At 43.5% G+C, this 16,333-nt stretch overlaps 1 protein-coding gene across 1 annotated transcript in view; it reads right to left on the bottom strand.

The window, feature by feature from the left end:
* Positions 1 to 16,333, bottom strand: part of LOC126175416 (juvenile hormone esterase-like) — a 62,480-nt gene that overhangs the window by 26,252 nt on the left and 19,895 nt on the right. The window contains exons 4-5 of the mRNA XM_049922214.1: positions 8,884 to 9,063; positions 7,935 to 8,134 (exon numbers count right to left, since the gene is read on the bottom strand). Of these exons, the coding sequence (XP_049778171.1) occupies positions 7,935 to 8,134; positions 8,884 to 9,063 (380 nt within the window). The remainder of the gene's footprint in view (positions 1 to 7,934; positions 8,135 to 8,883; positions 9,064 to 16,333) is intronic.

Raw genomic sequence — 16,333 nt, 5'->3', positions numbered from 1 at the left:
AGCTTTTGATAAAAATTTATTTCTCTATCTAGACACATATGCTCTGCATTAGCATCAAGTCTGCCGTCTGTTCAAACTTCACAATCTCAGTAGTGTGCCGCAGAAAATTTAATCCAGTCACAGTAATGTAACCACCTTTCAAAAGCCTCGTAACTGCCTTTTGACTGGCAGACTGCTGCGAGACGTCCGACGTCCAACAAGAGCGCCAGTGATGCTTTGGGAGGCACCGACAGCGCTGTGCAGCCGTGCTGACTCCAGTGCCGCCGCCAGCTGTGCTGGTTCCCTCGATTGAGGATTCACTGCGCGAACAGCCCGAACGTGGTTGTCCCACAGGTACTCCACTTGGTTTAACTCTGGGAAGTTTGCTGGCAACAGTACAGCAAGCTAATCTCAGTGTTCTTTGAACCACGCACTTTCACTGCGAGCTGTGTGACACGTTCTCATTCTCCTGCTGGTACATGTCCCTGTGCCGAGGAAAAATAAACTGGACATGGTTCCCAAGGATAGCTCAAACTAGTGTTCACCCATTGTGGCTTCCAGATCAGATCAGAAAGAGAATGCCTTGAAAGCATCCCACATACCATAATGCGTGCACGGTGTTTGCTTTAAGACTATTACGTCGAACAAATCAACTACCATTTGTCCGATGGAGCACAAAACATGATTCGCGTCAAAGGGCTGTTGAATCTGTCTGATATTCGATTCCTCAGCGCACCAGACAGTCCGTTCGGGCAGCCACCCAGCGAGGAAGACTTGTGTAAACGGCTCTCAGCAACCCGAGATATTTTCCTTGTATGGTCTGGCCTGTCTCCCACGGAGTTACACATCGTCTCCACAGCGTCCGTGGGTTCCAAACTCGCAGAGAACGTTTTCGGCAGTGCTCTATTTTGCTACGCCAGGTCACGTGCCACCGCCGAACTGTTCTAAGTCACTACGCCATACACTCCAAGTCTGCAATACTAGAAGTTCCCTTCTGGACGCATCAAGAATTCCGTTCCAGCGCTTCAAGTTTGAAGTACTAGCAGTCTCAGATCAGCGCATTAAGCTGGTAGACCGAGCCCAGTTCATCGCGGTCTTCACTAGCGGTACATCAACAGCCATAAACCGACATTATCGGCCAATTCGTTGTGGTCTTCCCCAGCAGTACGTCAGCCGTCATCCGCCGGCATTACCAGCCCCGTAACTTCCCAGATCTTCCTCCCACCACTTCCCGTTCGTGGTCTAGGCACACCATAAACAACGTCACAGGAGAGACATTTCTGTTGTATGAAGTTATGTGGATATTCAAGCAAGGACTTTATCGTTCAGTTTTGTTTTGTTAATAAACTGTAGTGTTTCAATTTCTCTTAGATCCACCCGCGGTACGAAGATACTTTAAAGGACACCAATTGCCACTCACTGGACTTCCAGCTGCGGCACTGTGTGCGAATTCCAGCCCTCATAGCCGATGGACTGTTCTCAGCATGGGTGCACGGATCAGATGCAAGCTGCAGGGCCCCATGCGCAGCAACATGTGCTGAACGAGTGTTGAGGAGATACCGTTTATAGCCGCTTGGTTCATATGGGCGACCAGTTGCTCAACGGTTTCACTTCTATTCGGCTGTACCCGTCTCCGTAGCCGGGTCGTCCACCCCTGTCACTTGTGGCCCATCGTGTGCGACGTTTACCTCGCCGCCGGTCTGGATAGTGCCGTTTTGTCACTTACGGTATACTTTAACTAGCTGGTACACAAACTGTTTACGACTTAGCCGTTTCGGAAATGCTTCCGCTCATGACCCGTTTTTGACGTCAGATAAATAGCTCATTTACTGCATTACTGTTATCTGCGGCCCCCAGTGGCACGCTTTATATACCCTACGCAGCAAATGCTGCCATCTGACCTCTGTGAGTTGTTAATGCACGTTGACGTCAACATAAACGACGTTCACATTAATGTCACTGCACCATGTGGTAGCTCCACTTTAGGTCCGAATACGTAGTGAAACTGAATTTGATTGATAGAAACTGATCTCCAGATGAGGTCACCCCGCACTGGGCGCCAAAAATGTAATGAAGTCAACTAGTTTGGAAAAGTTAATACATGAAAATCAGATGACACTGAAAACAAACCTACACATGACGTATATTATTGGATGAAAAATACAAGTATATATATATATATATATATATATATATATATATATATATATATATATATATATATATAAGCAGGAGGGGCTTGGGGGGAGGGGGCAGGGGGGATGGATCATTTAATCCTATCACTGGACACTCAGTTTTACATGAAGGTGTATGCGGAAGATGCGACATCGAAGTGAAATGTCGATCACCCTTCGTCATGTGTGTGGCTGCGGTTGACTTCTTTCTGAGTTCTGTGACTCGGCGGCGACGTTCTAGACTGCTTAAATCGTTCCTTTTTCCGCACTGGCTGACCTATCCCTAGGATACAGCATATCCCAAGAAGCAGACGTGGTATTACCCTACTTCCGTTCAGTGTCTTTGTCTACGGTGGGTATAACCGAGCGAGGTGGCGCAGTGGACTCGCATTCGGGAGGACGTCGGTTCAATCCCGCGTCCGGCCATCCAGATTTAGGTTTCCAGAGATTTCCCTAAATCTCTTCAGGCAAATGCCGGGATCGTTCCTTTGAAACGGGCACGGCCGACTTTTTTCCCCATCCTTCCATAACATGATGAGGCCGATGACCTCTATGTTTGGTCTCCTCCCCCAAAACAGCCCAACCCTCTACGGTGTTATCTCGGAGGCGCGGTGTCTTCATAAAATTTGCAGGCTGAAGTAAGAGAGTCGAGAGGGAACTGCAGCCGGATGCTTAAAGATTCAGCATGAAAACACAGAGTTCGACAGGGAACAACGATGAGAATGTCACAGTGTGATGATAGACGTCATACTTTATGCAGGGTTCTGAGGACTGAGAAGAAAGCTCACTGTCTCTCTTCTCCTGCCCGTTTCCTCTCTCACTGCATATCTGACTTCACACTGCCTGATTGATCCATCTGACTGTTCTCCACCTTGTGACACTTCCCAGCGCTGGTTGTTGGTTCCCTAGTGAGTTGCACTATGCCAGGATTTTCTTCTAGTATTTGTCTGCATTTCTGAATTGTCAATAAAGCATCGAACAAACATTTTTTAAACTATTACCAATTGTTTGTAACTGGGCAGCTTCTCTCTTGCTGTCTATCAGACTTTAAACAGGGCAACCCTCTCCCCCCCTCCCTCCGTTCAAAGCAGGCACCGCATTTAAGCCATACCTGTCGACCTTTTGCGAAAATCTCATATACAATTGGCGGTGTGAATGTCACTCTTGTCTTGTGCGCGTGACGCCGAAATACAAGGGGTGGACAAAAATATGGGAACACCAAAACACAACACAATGCCATGCCTAATACGGTGTAGAAAAAGACACCACTTTCTCTAAGCTTGTCCTTTCTCTCCTGATGTACTGCTGTGAGGTACGTCATTCTTACCACGTAGGATTGACAGTGGAGATCTAAAAAAATCAAAGAAAGGCAACTCATTCTGTATTATGGCGACATAACGGAGAGAGTGTCATGGATATGATACATGAGTTTGGATGGCTTTTCACCTGTGATTTTCAAGAGTGGGAAGGTATGGCAACAAAACGAAAGTGCTTGGATGAACACTCATCCAGAACTTAAGCATGAAATGCCGTGACTGTTGGTATCCAAAGTAGCTTCCAGTCGTTGCAGAATGGATAAATATAGATCTAGCATGAGTTTAAATGGAATCTTATATTATTATTCCCGCAAAATAGTGCCAGAATGATCGCTGTGGATGTATGAAACACACGTCTTGTATCGTTCAGGGCAATCTTATACCATTCTTCCTACAAAATAGTGGCACGTTTAGATAACAATGGTGGAGGTGGATAGCGGTCACTTACGCTTCTCTCCAAAGTAAACAACAGTGGCCCAATAACACACAGATCTGGAGGAGATCATTCTGGTGCTCACAAAACTAGTCCCGCACAATGCAGGCTGTGTGAACTGTTGCCCTAGTATCTTTGAAAACAATGCCACCACTGGAAAACAAACGTTTCACCTTGGGACTGACCCGATCAGCCAAAATGGTCACACAATCCTTCGCAGTAATAATGTGATATTGCATGTCCCATGGAATACCACGACATGGCTACACAAATCATCCTCGAACTCCCTCCGTGTTTCACTCTTAGGACTTAAACTCGGCTAGAGGTGTGAAACAAGACCCATTCTACGAAATGCCTTTTTTCAGTTGCTCTATTGTCCAAATTTTATGGCTTCAACACCACGTACCCCTGTTACCGGCATTTGTATGAATGATGAGTCGTTTTTAAATTCCACCTCACCCTGCAGTTCCCTGCTTTTGGAGATCTCTTCGTCTTGTTTTGGTGCCCACAGGGTTCGCGAGTGCGACAGTCAGTTCTGCACTGACTTTTTCAGCTGTTATTTTTCGTCACAATAGACTTCAATGACAGTCTGATACAATCACTCAACACACACTTTCGTTCGCGTTGTGACTTAGCGGACGATATTCTTCCGCTCTTGCTGTATGCTGCATAAATATTCGATACGGTGCGTCTTAAAATTATTGTTGCCGTGTGCGGCTCGCGTTGATGTCGTTCATAGCTTGGCATCTTGTAATAGCGATAGAGGCGTCTCGTTATCTTAGTGTGTTAACTAGCGCCACTATGTTTGCTCGCCAGGTCTCTCCGTGAGTGGCAGCAGCAACAGCTTATCAATAGCGCGTACTGCGGTACCATGTTGGGAGCGGCCTCTAGTATTTCCGGGTCGTCATGCGTCGAGCTAGGGACTTGGGACGGAGCAGCAGTGAGGTCTGGACAGCCAGTACTCTCCCGACCGCTGGCGGCACACACGCACTGTCCGACGGAACGACGTGGTTGCGAGAGTGCACGATCACGCCAAGGATCGGATTCAGCGAGTTTTAGTTGAATGGACCGTGACATTCGAGTAGTGCAGCTTTCACTTTTGTGTGTGTGTCTACCAGTCGAAGTGACCTCATGGCAGTAATTGTCAGTCGGCGATTTATACTGGGATCTTTCACTTAAGTGGGGGCGCCTGATGGTTGGTCGTTCGGTCGGCCGTCGCAGCGGACGACGTGCATTTGGTCTTCCGACCGCTTCTGCCTTCTCTGTGTTTGTGCCGACTTGCAGGGTTATTACAAATGACTGAAGCGATTTCACAGCTCTACAATAACTTTATTATTTGAGATATTTTCAAAATGCTATGCACGCACATACAAAAACTCAAAATGTTTTTTAGGCATTCACAAATGTTCGATATGTGCCCCTTTAGTGATTCGGCAGACATCAAGCCGATAATCAAGTTCCTCCCACACTCGGCGCAGCATGTCCCCATCAATGAGTTCGAAAGCATCGTTGATGCGAGCTCGCAGTTCTGGAACGTTTCTTGGTAAACGAGGTTTAAACACTGAATCTTTCACATAACCCCACAGAAAGAAATCGCATGGCGTTAAGTCGGGAGAGCGTGGAGGCCATGACATGAATTGCTGATCATGATCTCCACCACGACCGATCCATCGGTTTTCCAATCTCCTGTTTAAGAAATGCCGAACATCATGATGGAAGTGCGGTGGAGCACCATCCTGTTGAAAGGTGAAGTCAGCGCTGTCGGTCTCCAGTTGTGGCATGAGCCAATTTTCCGCGGGCTACGCGTGAAACTTGCCCGTACGCGTTCAACCGTTTCTTCGCTCACTGCAGGCCGACCCGTTGATTTCCGCTTACAGAGGCTTCCAGAAGCTTTAAACTGCGCATGCCATCGCCGAATGGAGTTAGCAGTTCGTGGATCTTTGTTGAACTTCGTCCTGAAGTGTCGTTGCACTGCTATGACTGACTGATGTGAGTGCATTTCAAGCACGACATACGCTTTCTCGGCTCCTGTCGCCATTTTGTCTCACTGCGCTCTCGAGCGCTCTGACGGCAGAAACCTGAAGTGCGGCTTCAGCCGAACAAACCTTTATGAGTTTTTCTACGTATCTGTAGTGTGTCGTGACCATATGTCAATGAATGGAGCTACAGTGAGTGAATTTATGAAATCGCTTCAATCATTTGTAATAGCCCTGTATAATTCATCCGTGTTGCTTCACAGTGACTGGTTTTACTATTGTGAGTTGTTGACGGAATTGTTTTCCCGGATCCGTGTGTATCTTGTGCTTTTGAATGAGCAGTTATTTTAATGCTGTCTGAAAGTCCTGAGCTGACATTCAGTCCGAAAGGTAGAACACAAAACTGATAGGTTCGCCCCCCGAACATAAATGCAGTATATTTCCGTGAATCAGGAGTGATACCCACCTGCCAAAACGAATTAGCGAGATCTATTGTGGAAAAATATTTTGCATCTAGAAATTTCTGTAATTGCTCTTCTAAATTTTCGGGTTTTGTGTTTGCTGCGAGTCTCACCTTACGTTCGGTTTGAGTTAGCAGCATGCTGAGGACATTGAACAGGTACCGCTCGTGGTCAAATACAACAGCGCAACCTGCAGGCTTGTCAAGGATTCGAATTTATGTTTAAACATGCATTTCTCTCGATTTTCCGTATTCTTCTCCCACTCCTGTGTGGCAGTATCGCACTAGATAAATAAAAATTTAGTCTTTCTTGCCCTCCCCCTTCACCCATACCTACGGGTTCCAGAGCCTTCGCCCAAAAACTGTAGCTCACTGTACTGTGACATTCACTTTAAGCCTGGAACGTAACTTTCTGTCACAGATCGCTCTCAAACTTTCGAGGAAGACGTTCTCTGCCACTATCATTATTCTCATTAATGTCATTTCAGTACATTTATTAATATTACTGTTATCACTATTAGGAGTATCAGCAGCAGTAGCACCAGTACTGTCAGCAGTAACTTTAATAGTCCATAGTCAAAATTATTTACTCACTTTATTATTATAGACAGTCACATCATTTTAATGCTATTTGTCATATTAAAAGGGTTATTTCTTAAGTAACTTTCATGTGAAAAAAGTAGTGTTATGTGTGAAACCCTGGTCCAGTGCTAGAACGGGCTAAATAAATAAATGAAAATAAAAATAAAATACTGTTTGGATGAGGTTCAAAACTTAATTTCGATGATCTTGTGCTCATTTCTGAACTTATGTACCAGCATCTCTCATGTAATGCTGTTTTTACACACTAGTGCTGGTTCAAATGGCTCTGAGCACTATGGGACTTAACATCTGAGTTCATCAGTCCCCTAAACTTAGAACAACTTGAACCTAACTAACTTAAGGACATTATACACATCCATGCCCGAGGCAGGATTGGAACCTGCGACCATAGCACCAGCGCGGTTCCGGACTGAAGCGCCTAGAACCGCTCGGCCACAGCCACACTGGTGATTTTACCTCTTCTATGTAACCTCACGCTACTCTGGAAGATTGTAATTACTGCGCTTAACTGTGTACCATATCTAGTTTACATGCATGCTATCTGCCAATAGTACGTATTACCGCATTTTCAAAAAGTTTTATAATAAAGGATAATTATATTGTACGTGGTTAACGAATCGTACGAATTGCCTTATACGTCCTGTTTTTGGCATGAGGTTTATGTGTGCATTAAACAGCGTTGCCCGAAACTACGTACCTGTTTTTATATGTACTAGGTTATGGTTTTACAACTTTTACGCTAATAAGTAGTCATACTGATGATTTAGTACAATATTACCACTGCAATTTTTTATGGCCGTGATAAAGTTTCTTTGTAAATCCTGTTTTATTAGCGTTATGCCATGTTGCTGTGCATATAAAACAGAAATCATCAATAATGTATATATTGTCGTTTCCATCGGTCCTCCTAATTGATAAAGCAAGCATTAAAATGTGCTGAACTATTTGGAAATAGTTTCCAGAGCAGAAGAAGTTCACAGTCTGGTAGCTGACCTCGTCTGTGCTAAGTAGCGACTTGTCCACCAGCAGGTCGGTGGCGTTCACGGACCGCAGGAAGTCCACCAGCTGCTGGGAGTCCTCCGTCTCGAAGCCGAGGACGGCGCCCAGCTTGAAGGCGTGGTAGCGAGGGTTCCGTTCTATGGTCATGGAGGAGGCGAAGGTGCCGCTCTCGATGATCGCTTGCGAAAACAGACCTACACCAAAATGACAAATGCCAGTGAATACGAATTTGCCCGTTCCGATGCTGTAAGTCTGCTTAGTAATACTACATGCTGTTGAAGCCTGATTATCATCAAGAGACCTAAGAGCGCTACGAACAATTGTGAAATGGTATTTCTAGCGTGGTTCCAGGCTGTCGTGGATGCATATAGTCGTCAAAATGAGGGACGTTTGTAACCTCTAACGTAAACGTGGTACAGAATTGACAAATATTACCATTCCTTTCCTTTCAAAGATTTACTAGTTATACGTCTTCCCTATGTTCTTATAAAGGTTCCCACGTATTTACGTTGTCCTACGATCACTCGTTTATCGTGGGAGCCCTCTGAAGTACCGAAAGTTTAATTATAATTACCCTGTACTTGATAGAAGCATTTAAAAGCTGGTCAGCGAGAATGGTAATATTAGTCAACTTATCTGTGATGAACTAGACATTTCACAGCCAGGGAAGACAAAATGAAAGATTTTTGCATTTGACTGAAATTTTAGACAATGTTTTTCTGCTGAATAAACAGCTAGGAAGTATTTCAGTTATTGTAATGAATCCAATGCATGAGGACTCTGCCTAAACATATATTTTCGTAATGTACTTGACATGTGATTCCTGTCAAAAAGCGATGTCCCTATAAAATACGTAATAGACCCATTATTAGAAGCAGCGCCTGTGGAGACGTAAAGGGCGCGTGAGGTGTGACGTGAGCGTCTGCAGCGCGGCGCCACTGACCCGGCGACGCGACGAGGTGCAGGGAGGCGGCGCCGGCGCCCGCGCTCTGCCCCTGCAGCGTCACGCGCTGCGGGTCTCCCCCGAAGCTGGCGATGTTGCTCTGCACCCACACCAGGGCCAGCCGCTGGTCCTTCAGGCCGGCGTTCCCCGGGGCCGCAGAGTCCCCCGTGCTCAGGAATCCTGCAGGTCGTAGACAACTGTCTCTGCTACGATATCCGAAAACCATTTCAAACATCTAAACAAAATAAAGGCGTTATGAGGGTACATACACATGTTTTCTGTGAATAGTTTATTGTGAGATGTTCCGGAAAGCGAAATAAACATTGGATCTTAATTCTTCATGTCTCCGAGTAAGACATATCAGATTTTAAGTTTTTCGACATCTACTCAGACTGCAATCGCTCAACAATGCCAAAGAGTAATAAGGGAAATCCAATGAAATTTAGTTATTATAGCAAGTAACATTTCAGCGACGAGCTGCGAGGAGCGTAGTGTGGAAGACAAAGACGACGCCAGGAGAAGTCGATGAGGTATCTTCAGTGACACTGTGGACAGTTCTTTCGGAAGCAGTCTCACAATTTATGCCAATCAGTAGCGAAACACTTCATTTACGTCAACAAAAAATACGCCACAGTAGCAACGATTTTCAGTAAATGGCTAATGTAGTCTTTTGATTCTTCAATGGTTCAAATGGTTCAAATGGCTCTGAGCACTATGCGACTTAACTTCTGAGGTCATCAGTCGCCTAGAACTTATAGCTAATTAAACCTAACTAACCTAAGGACAGCACACACATCCATGCCCGAGGCAGGATTCGAACCTGCGACCGTAGCGGTCACGCGGTTCCAGACTGAAGCGCCTTTAACCGTACGGCCACACCGGCCGGCCTTTTGATTCTCCTACTCTTAATATACGCGTATCTGTATGCATTGAAGCTGTGGGAAAGTGTCGGGAGCAGTCTGAGTGATCAGAAGGAACGTGAACCCATTAAAAAAAATGGCTCTGAGCGCTATGGGACTTAACATTTGTAGTCATCAGTCCCCTAGAACTTAGAACTACTTAAACCTAACTAACCTAAGGACATCACACACATCCATGCCCGAGGCAGGATTCGAACCTGCGACCGTAGCAGTCGCGCGTGAACCCATTAGAAGCTGTAATAGAGTACCACAGACAGCGACAGATTCTCGGAAGCCCATGAGGGGGAATGAGCAATTTTTACTGACCATAACCACAGTGTGAAATCAGGCCACAAATACTATGTCCCATAGAGAAAACGCTTGGCAGTAACATTTTACGGCCAGGAAATAGAATGAGGGGACTCGCCATTTTACTGGACAATCACCTTTGCGCTGAAAATGAAGAAAGCTGGGCGTTTCCCCAGAAAAGAACAGAAAACTAGCGATAAGTAAGTCAAAGATGGCTGCAGGTGCTCAGCTCTTGGCTATCAAAAGCGTGAGAGAACAATGGACGCTTTTACTTTGCAAAAACCAATGTTCATTCGATGTGAAACATGCCAGTATTAGCTGACATAAATAAATTATAGATCAGAAAAAAATACCAGAAAATCTCATTTGCCGCAGAAACAGAGTGTTGCGGCTTGTACGGTAGATAGTGGTAGGATACAAGTCATTGGTTAATCAGCTAATTGATGAAAACATGTGTTTTGTAAGGAGCACTTCGATTCATAGATACTTAGAAGATCCGTAAGGTAAGCAAATTACAATTCAATGAGAGACGAAAGATGTGGCAAAGCGAGGTTTTCTTTTAATTGTCATTAGATTGGAAGTCAGATGAAGCTCAAGGTGCCGAGTCTCCACCACCGATATAAATGCTGGTAGCCACCGTGGAGTCACCTGAGGTGATGCACTGGGTTCTTAGACACTGGCAAGGGTCGTTGGTTCCACCAATGATAGATGCAGCAGCCACTTCCGCGACCACTTGCAATATTATGGTGAGATCACGCCGCAGGCGCGAGATGAGGTGTAAGGTTTCGTAATCTGATTACTTCAAGCTTGATTTGGAAGGCTTGCAATTCAACAGTTTGATTTTAACTTCGTCCATACTTGACCCGTATTTCCTCCTCTAGTACTATCTGTTTCTATTAGCCCTACAACATCCACTTCTTCATGCCTGATTGTAAGCATGTCAGATATTCCAAGGATTTAATGTTGCCACAGGTGGCCATTTATTTATCTATGTTTTTTTTTACTGAAAAATATTGAACCCATTGTAATGCTTGTTTCATTTAATAGTCACAACTAAAATCTCAAGAAGAAAAGGATTTGTGATCTAACAGTAAAGCGTAATATCAACAGCTGCAGGAAATGGTACAACGAGAAGATAGGATTCGTTATGAATTAGAAGGTAGTGCAGAGTCTGAGTTACTACTAGAAGTTCAGTAATGATATTGTTCTTAATATATAGGAAACCAACAGCGACAACAATAGTTCAGGTAAAAATGCTACATCGCAAGCAGCACAGGATTAAGGGATAGACAAAATCTTGCAGGATATCGAAAGGGTAATTAAGTACATAAAAGGAGAGGAAAATCTCATAACCATGGAGGGTTGGAATGCGGTTGTATGGGAAAGAGTAGAAGAAAGGGTTACGGGACAAAATGGATTTGGTAGTAGTAACGAGAGAGGAGAAAGACCAATAGAGAAAATTCGGTACAAGAATCACAATACGGAAAGTTATACTTTGAAAAGACCGGGAGTTACTATAAGGACCGGGAGTTACTACAAGCTTTCAGTCAGACTGCATCTTGGCCGGCCAGAGATTCCGAAATCAGATACTGAATTGTAAGGCGTACCCAGGAGCAGGTATAGACTCAGATCAGAATTTAGTACTGATGAAGAGTAGACTGAATGTTAAGGGGCTGCGGAAAGGTTCAAAATCATGAAATGTCCAATTTTTACTTTTTTGCATTTTAAAAATCTACAGACTTTCTCCTTTCAGTTTATGTATCATTTATTCGGTTCAGCAAACTACACCTATTTTAAAAGTGTTTTTGAAAAATATTCTGCATGTGCGTCGCACTGTCGCACTGTTAAACTGCTGTCAAACGTTGCAGTCATGAATCTATATGATCCTTATATACATTTTAGCTATGTGGGAGAAAATAAGTGTTACAAAATAAGTATTGTGGCTAACCTGTGATAGATTGATACACCTCGCTCGTTCTATTGCCGTGTGTTTTATGTTTATTTACTCATGTGTAATCCTGAAAATATTCGTAGTGAATTGTGTTCATTTAAATCTCTGTTTTATTGAAGGATAATCATGCGTTAACGTAAAGCGACTAGAAATCTTGTGAAAACTTTTAAGAAAAGGAGAAATGTTGGAAAGTCAAAGGTAGACATTATTAGCGTCAACAATAAAGACGATAACCAAGTGTGTGAACCTAAATTTGCTGGTACTCCTGCCCATTGCAATGAAAGCGAAAAAAAAGTGCTTCGCAGAGGAGGCTTGATTCAGTTAGTGAAAAGTATGTATGTCTTATGGGCGAATCGGATGAAATATCTGATATATCAGTTCTTAAAGGAATGTTTACTAATTGTGTAAGATGTATTTAGTGTAGTGAAGTCGATCTGGAACAGTCTATAACAAATCACGTAGGACCAGCCAGTGAAATGGAACTGAAGTGGAAGAAATGTTCATACATGACAGCTTTTGGGATAGTGTTGCAATATCTCCAACTGAAGAAAATGATAGCAAATCTATCAACACAATATTAGATTTTTTATGCCTTGCATACAATTAGTAAGGTTGCTAGCGTAGATGCGGTTTTCTGTGCCATGATGAATCTTCCAAATCCCCGAACATTGTTTGGGAACTATAACAGATTAATAGGGTCTAATGTAGAAGATGTCTGTATAGAATCTATGAAGGAAGCTGTGGAAGAGGCAGTAATAGAAAACGGCTGTAATAGAGACTTGACTGCAGCATTCGATGCTACCTGGCATAAACGGGGACACACATCTCTTCACGGCGTAGTATCTGCCACCAGTATATATAAAGGGAAAGTTTAGATGCAGCAGTAATATCTAAATATTGTAGGTGTCCACAGAAAAATAATGGTAAACATGAAAATAATTGCATAGCTAACTGCAGTGGCAGTAATGGAGGAACGGAAATGGCTGGTGTTGCTAGTATACTTCAACGTTCTGTTGCTTGTGACGGTGACGGTGACGGTGATTCTAGAAGTTTCAGATATTTTCAAGATCGGAAGCCCCATGGTGATGATATTGCAGTGCAGAAATTTGAGTGCATTGGACACGTACGGAAAGGAAAGGTTAACTTTCAGTGTAACTGATAAAATACAGAACGACTATTAGGAAAAACACACACAGTGTCGACGGAATGTAGAGGCCTGTTAACGCTCTTTTTTTTCGTACTTTTTCAACCGATGAAGGTCTCTATCATTACTTGTGTCCAAAAGGAGAAAACAGTTGGTTGTAAGTACAACAAGGGTTTGCCAGCTGGTGAAGTATACACTCATAAACATAGTCTGCCTGATGCGGTAATGGAGGTGATGAAACCAATTTTCAGAGACTTAGCAGCACCTGAACTGTTGAAAAAGTGTGTTCATGTAAAGATTCGAGACCCCAATAGTGTTACATGGTGGAGAATACCCAAGACTGGGTTTGTTGGAATAGAAACACTTCACTCTGGTGTTCATGCTACTGTTACTACTGTCAGTGGTGGCAGCATCGTAAGGCGCAAAACATTTAGAAATATGGGAATGAAGAAAGGTTTCAACATGGTACGAATGATGCTTGCTTTGGACAAGGAACGTCTTAGGGCTGCTGACAGGGCTGTAAATAGCCTAGAAACACAAGCTATAGTAAAGAGGGGGAGGAGTTTGCAGAAGTCGGAGATAACCAATCCTATGGACCTGGAATGCATATTTTTCGCGATGCCTGTTTGCATGCAACTCATTAACCTGGAGCGTCCGATTTATAAACACCCGCATCCACCCAAAATACTACTTAGACAAACAGTAGTGGTACCGTTTTCCCATATAGCGTCCTAAATATGGAAAACAGGGGACAGCAAGAGATTCGAGGAAAACTTTGATCTTATTTCTAAAGAAATAGTTAGTATATAACCTCACCGGTCAAAAAGTTGGCCAACTCCCGAAAAATAGCATGCACTCATTTTGTAGCGTTGTAGTCGGTGTAAAGCTGGTAACAGGAGACTCATGTTCCCCTCCACCGCTGAAGTAAATCATACTAGTGGAATGGTGTGTATGGAATCGGACAGGAAGATGGTTCGACGCAGAGACAGGGATGAACTATTTTGTGTGGACATGCCCATGAACATACCGTGAATGGAGTTGCTTGTTTAGTTGACATACCACCGCGGAGTACCCAACGTATCTATATATAGCGTTTTTCTATTCACAACCATATACATCACGCAGGTGTAGTAGTCGTAGAAACATTCTAACAGACAGGGCTCGGAAACAAGGATCAAGCCTTGTCAGAAAGAACCGAATAAATTCATGTTTTCACCATGACCTGCTTTTAGTGCTCGTGCTTCATTCAGGAAATTGGAGAGCTGTGGTAAGGACTTACGGGAACACTCTTCTGGGGTCATCGGTCCCTAAGCTTACACACTATTTAATTTATCTTAAACTAACTTACGCCAAGGACACCCACGCCCGAGGGAGGACTCGAACCTCCGACGGGGGCAGCCGCCCGGACCGTGACAAGACGCCTGAGACCGCGTGACTACCCCGCGTGACTATTCATTCAGGACTAGTTTCGATATGAAGTAGCATTTTCGACGTAAAAATACACATTATAATAAAATATTTCAGTAGGACAGATTAACTCATAATACTTCATATCGAAGTCAACAGCTGTCTTGGTCTAGAAAATTTGAGTCAAATCCTTCTGTATTGCTATCGTATGTTCTTCCCTTCGTATCACATCGTTCGCCTGTTACAGTTGTAGGTCTTCAACTGCGTCTTATGTTCCCAGGTGATATGGTGAGCAAGACAGTGAATAAACGAACCTAGAAGATTAAGAACAAACGTTTATACCAAGAATGGAGCTGCAAAATATTGTAGTTGCTCGACAGTGTTTCCTACTAGTAGTTCGAAAATGCTATTATAAAAATTAAAGAAAAATTCATAAAAATAAATTGCAAAGAGACCATTACAAAAATTCCATTATGACATAGTAAATAGCAGAAAGTGTAGAAGAATGATGGATAGCCGTTGCGGGACGTAACTTGGCTTGATTACCAAGAATAAAAACTGGCAAAAAACTACGGTCAATAGTGGAAAAAAATAATTCTTATCTACTGAACGTAAAAGGAACACTTGTAGAGCTGGTGAAATAATTCTGCTACATAGAAAAATATAACTGGACAAAATTTCGAACCACTGAAAGGGATGTAATTGTAGGAACACATTTCCGAAACAGTGTACGATTTGACATTAGGAGTCCTAACCCGCTGCCTAGCTGGACCAGGACGTGGAACGATAGCTACCACAAGCAGGCCTTCGGCAGCGCAAGTGTGATTTCCTGTGCGAGGGTTATAAGACGTGACGTCACTGCTGTACCAGAGCTACTCGATAAGTCAGTTATGACTCAACTCAATCATACATGGAATTTAGAAAGCTTGTGAACAATGAACAGCACAGCGGGGTGTCGTCACACTATGTGAGAGAGACGTTGAGCTCTTCATGCAACTAGGCATTCGACTGCAGAAGACGAGAGCAACTCGTAGCCAGAAAATACACCTCAAATTGAAGTTTATTCACTAATTAGCTATCCATGACTTCCATGTATATTGAAAATCAAAATTCGATGCAATACGTTATTAAGATTAGGATAAAACAACACTAAGTAAATAGAGCTTTTGGTGTATAACATTAATTAATTAGGAATTAGTAACTTTTTTTGATAATGATCCAATGAAATGCAAGTTGTTAACCAAACCACGGAAACCATCGGAAATAAAACTTCTCTTAAAAATCGGTGTGAAAATAGCCAAACTTGATTTACAACATATGTAGTAGCTATAAAAAATAAATTAATTTTAATTAAATTAAAGATCGCAACTTTAGGACTAAATTTTGATTAGTTAAAAGTAGTTTGAGCTGAACAAATTTGCCTGTACGCCGGCCGGTGTGGCCGTGCTGTTCTAGGCGCTTCAGTCTGGAACCGCGTGACCGCTACGGTCGCAGGTTCGAATCCTGCCTCGGGCATGGATGTGTGTGATGTCCTTAGGTTAGTTAGGTTTAAGTAGTTCTAAGTTCTAGGGGACTGATGATCACAGATGTTAAGTCCCATAGTGCTCAGAGCCATTTGAACCATTTGTTGCTGAAATACCGTACTTAATAATATATACCGGCCCTGAGTGCCCCATCGTCTGAAGTTCTATGAATGTTAATCGACTACCAGCTTAGTTTCCATCCCAAAGGGGACACTGC

Source organism: Schistocerca cancellata, chromosome 3, assembly GCF_023864275.1.
Source record: "Schistocerca cancellata isolate TAMUIC-IGC-003103 chromosome 3, iqSchCanc2.1, whole genome shotgun sequence".
Taxonomy (NCBI): Eukaryota; Metazoa; Arthropoda; class Insecta; order Orthoptera; family Acrididae; genus Schistocerca; species Schistocerca cancellata.
This window is presented reverse-complemented; position numbering and strand designations above follow the sequence as displayed.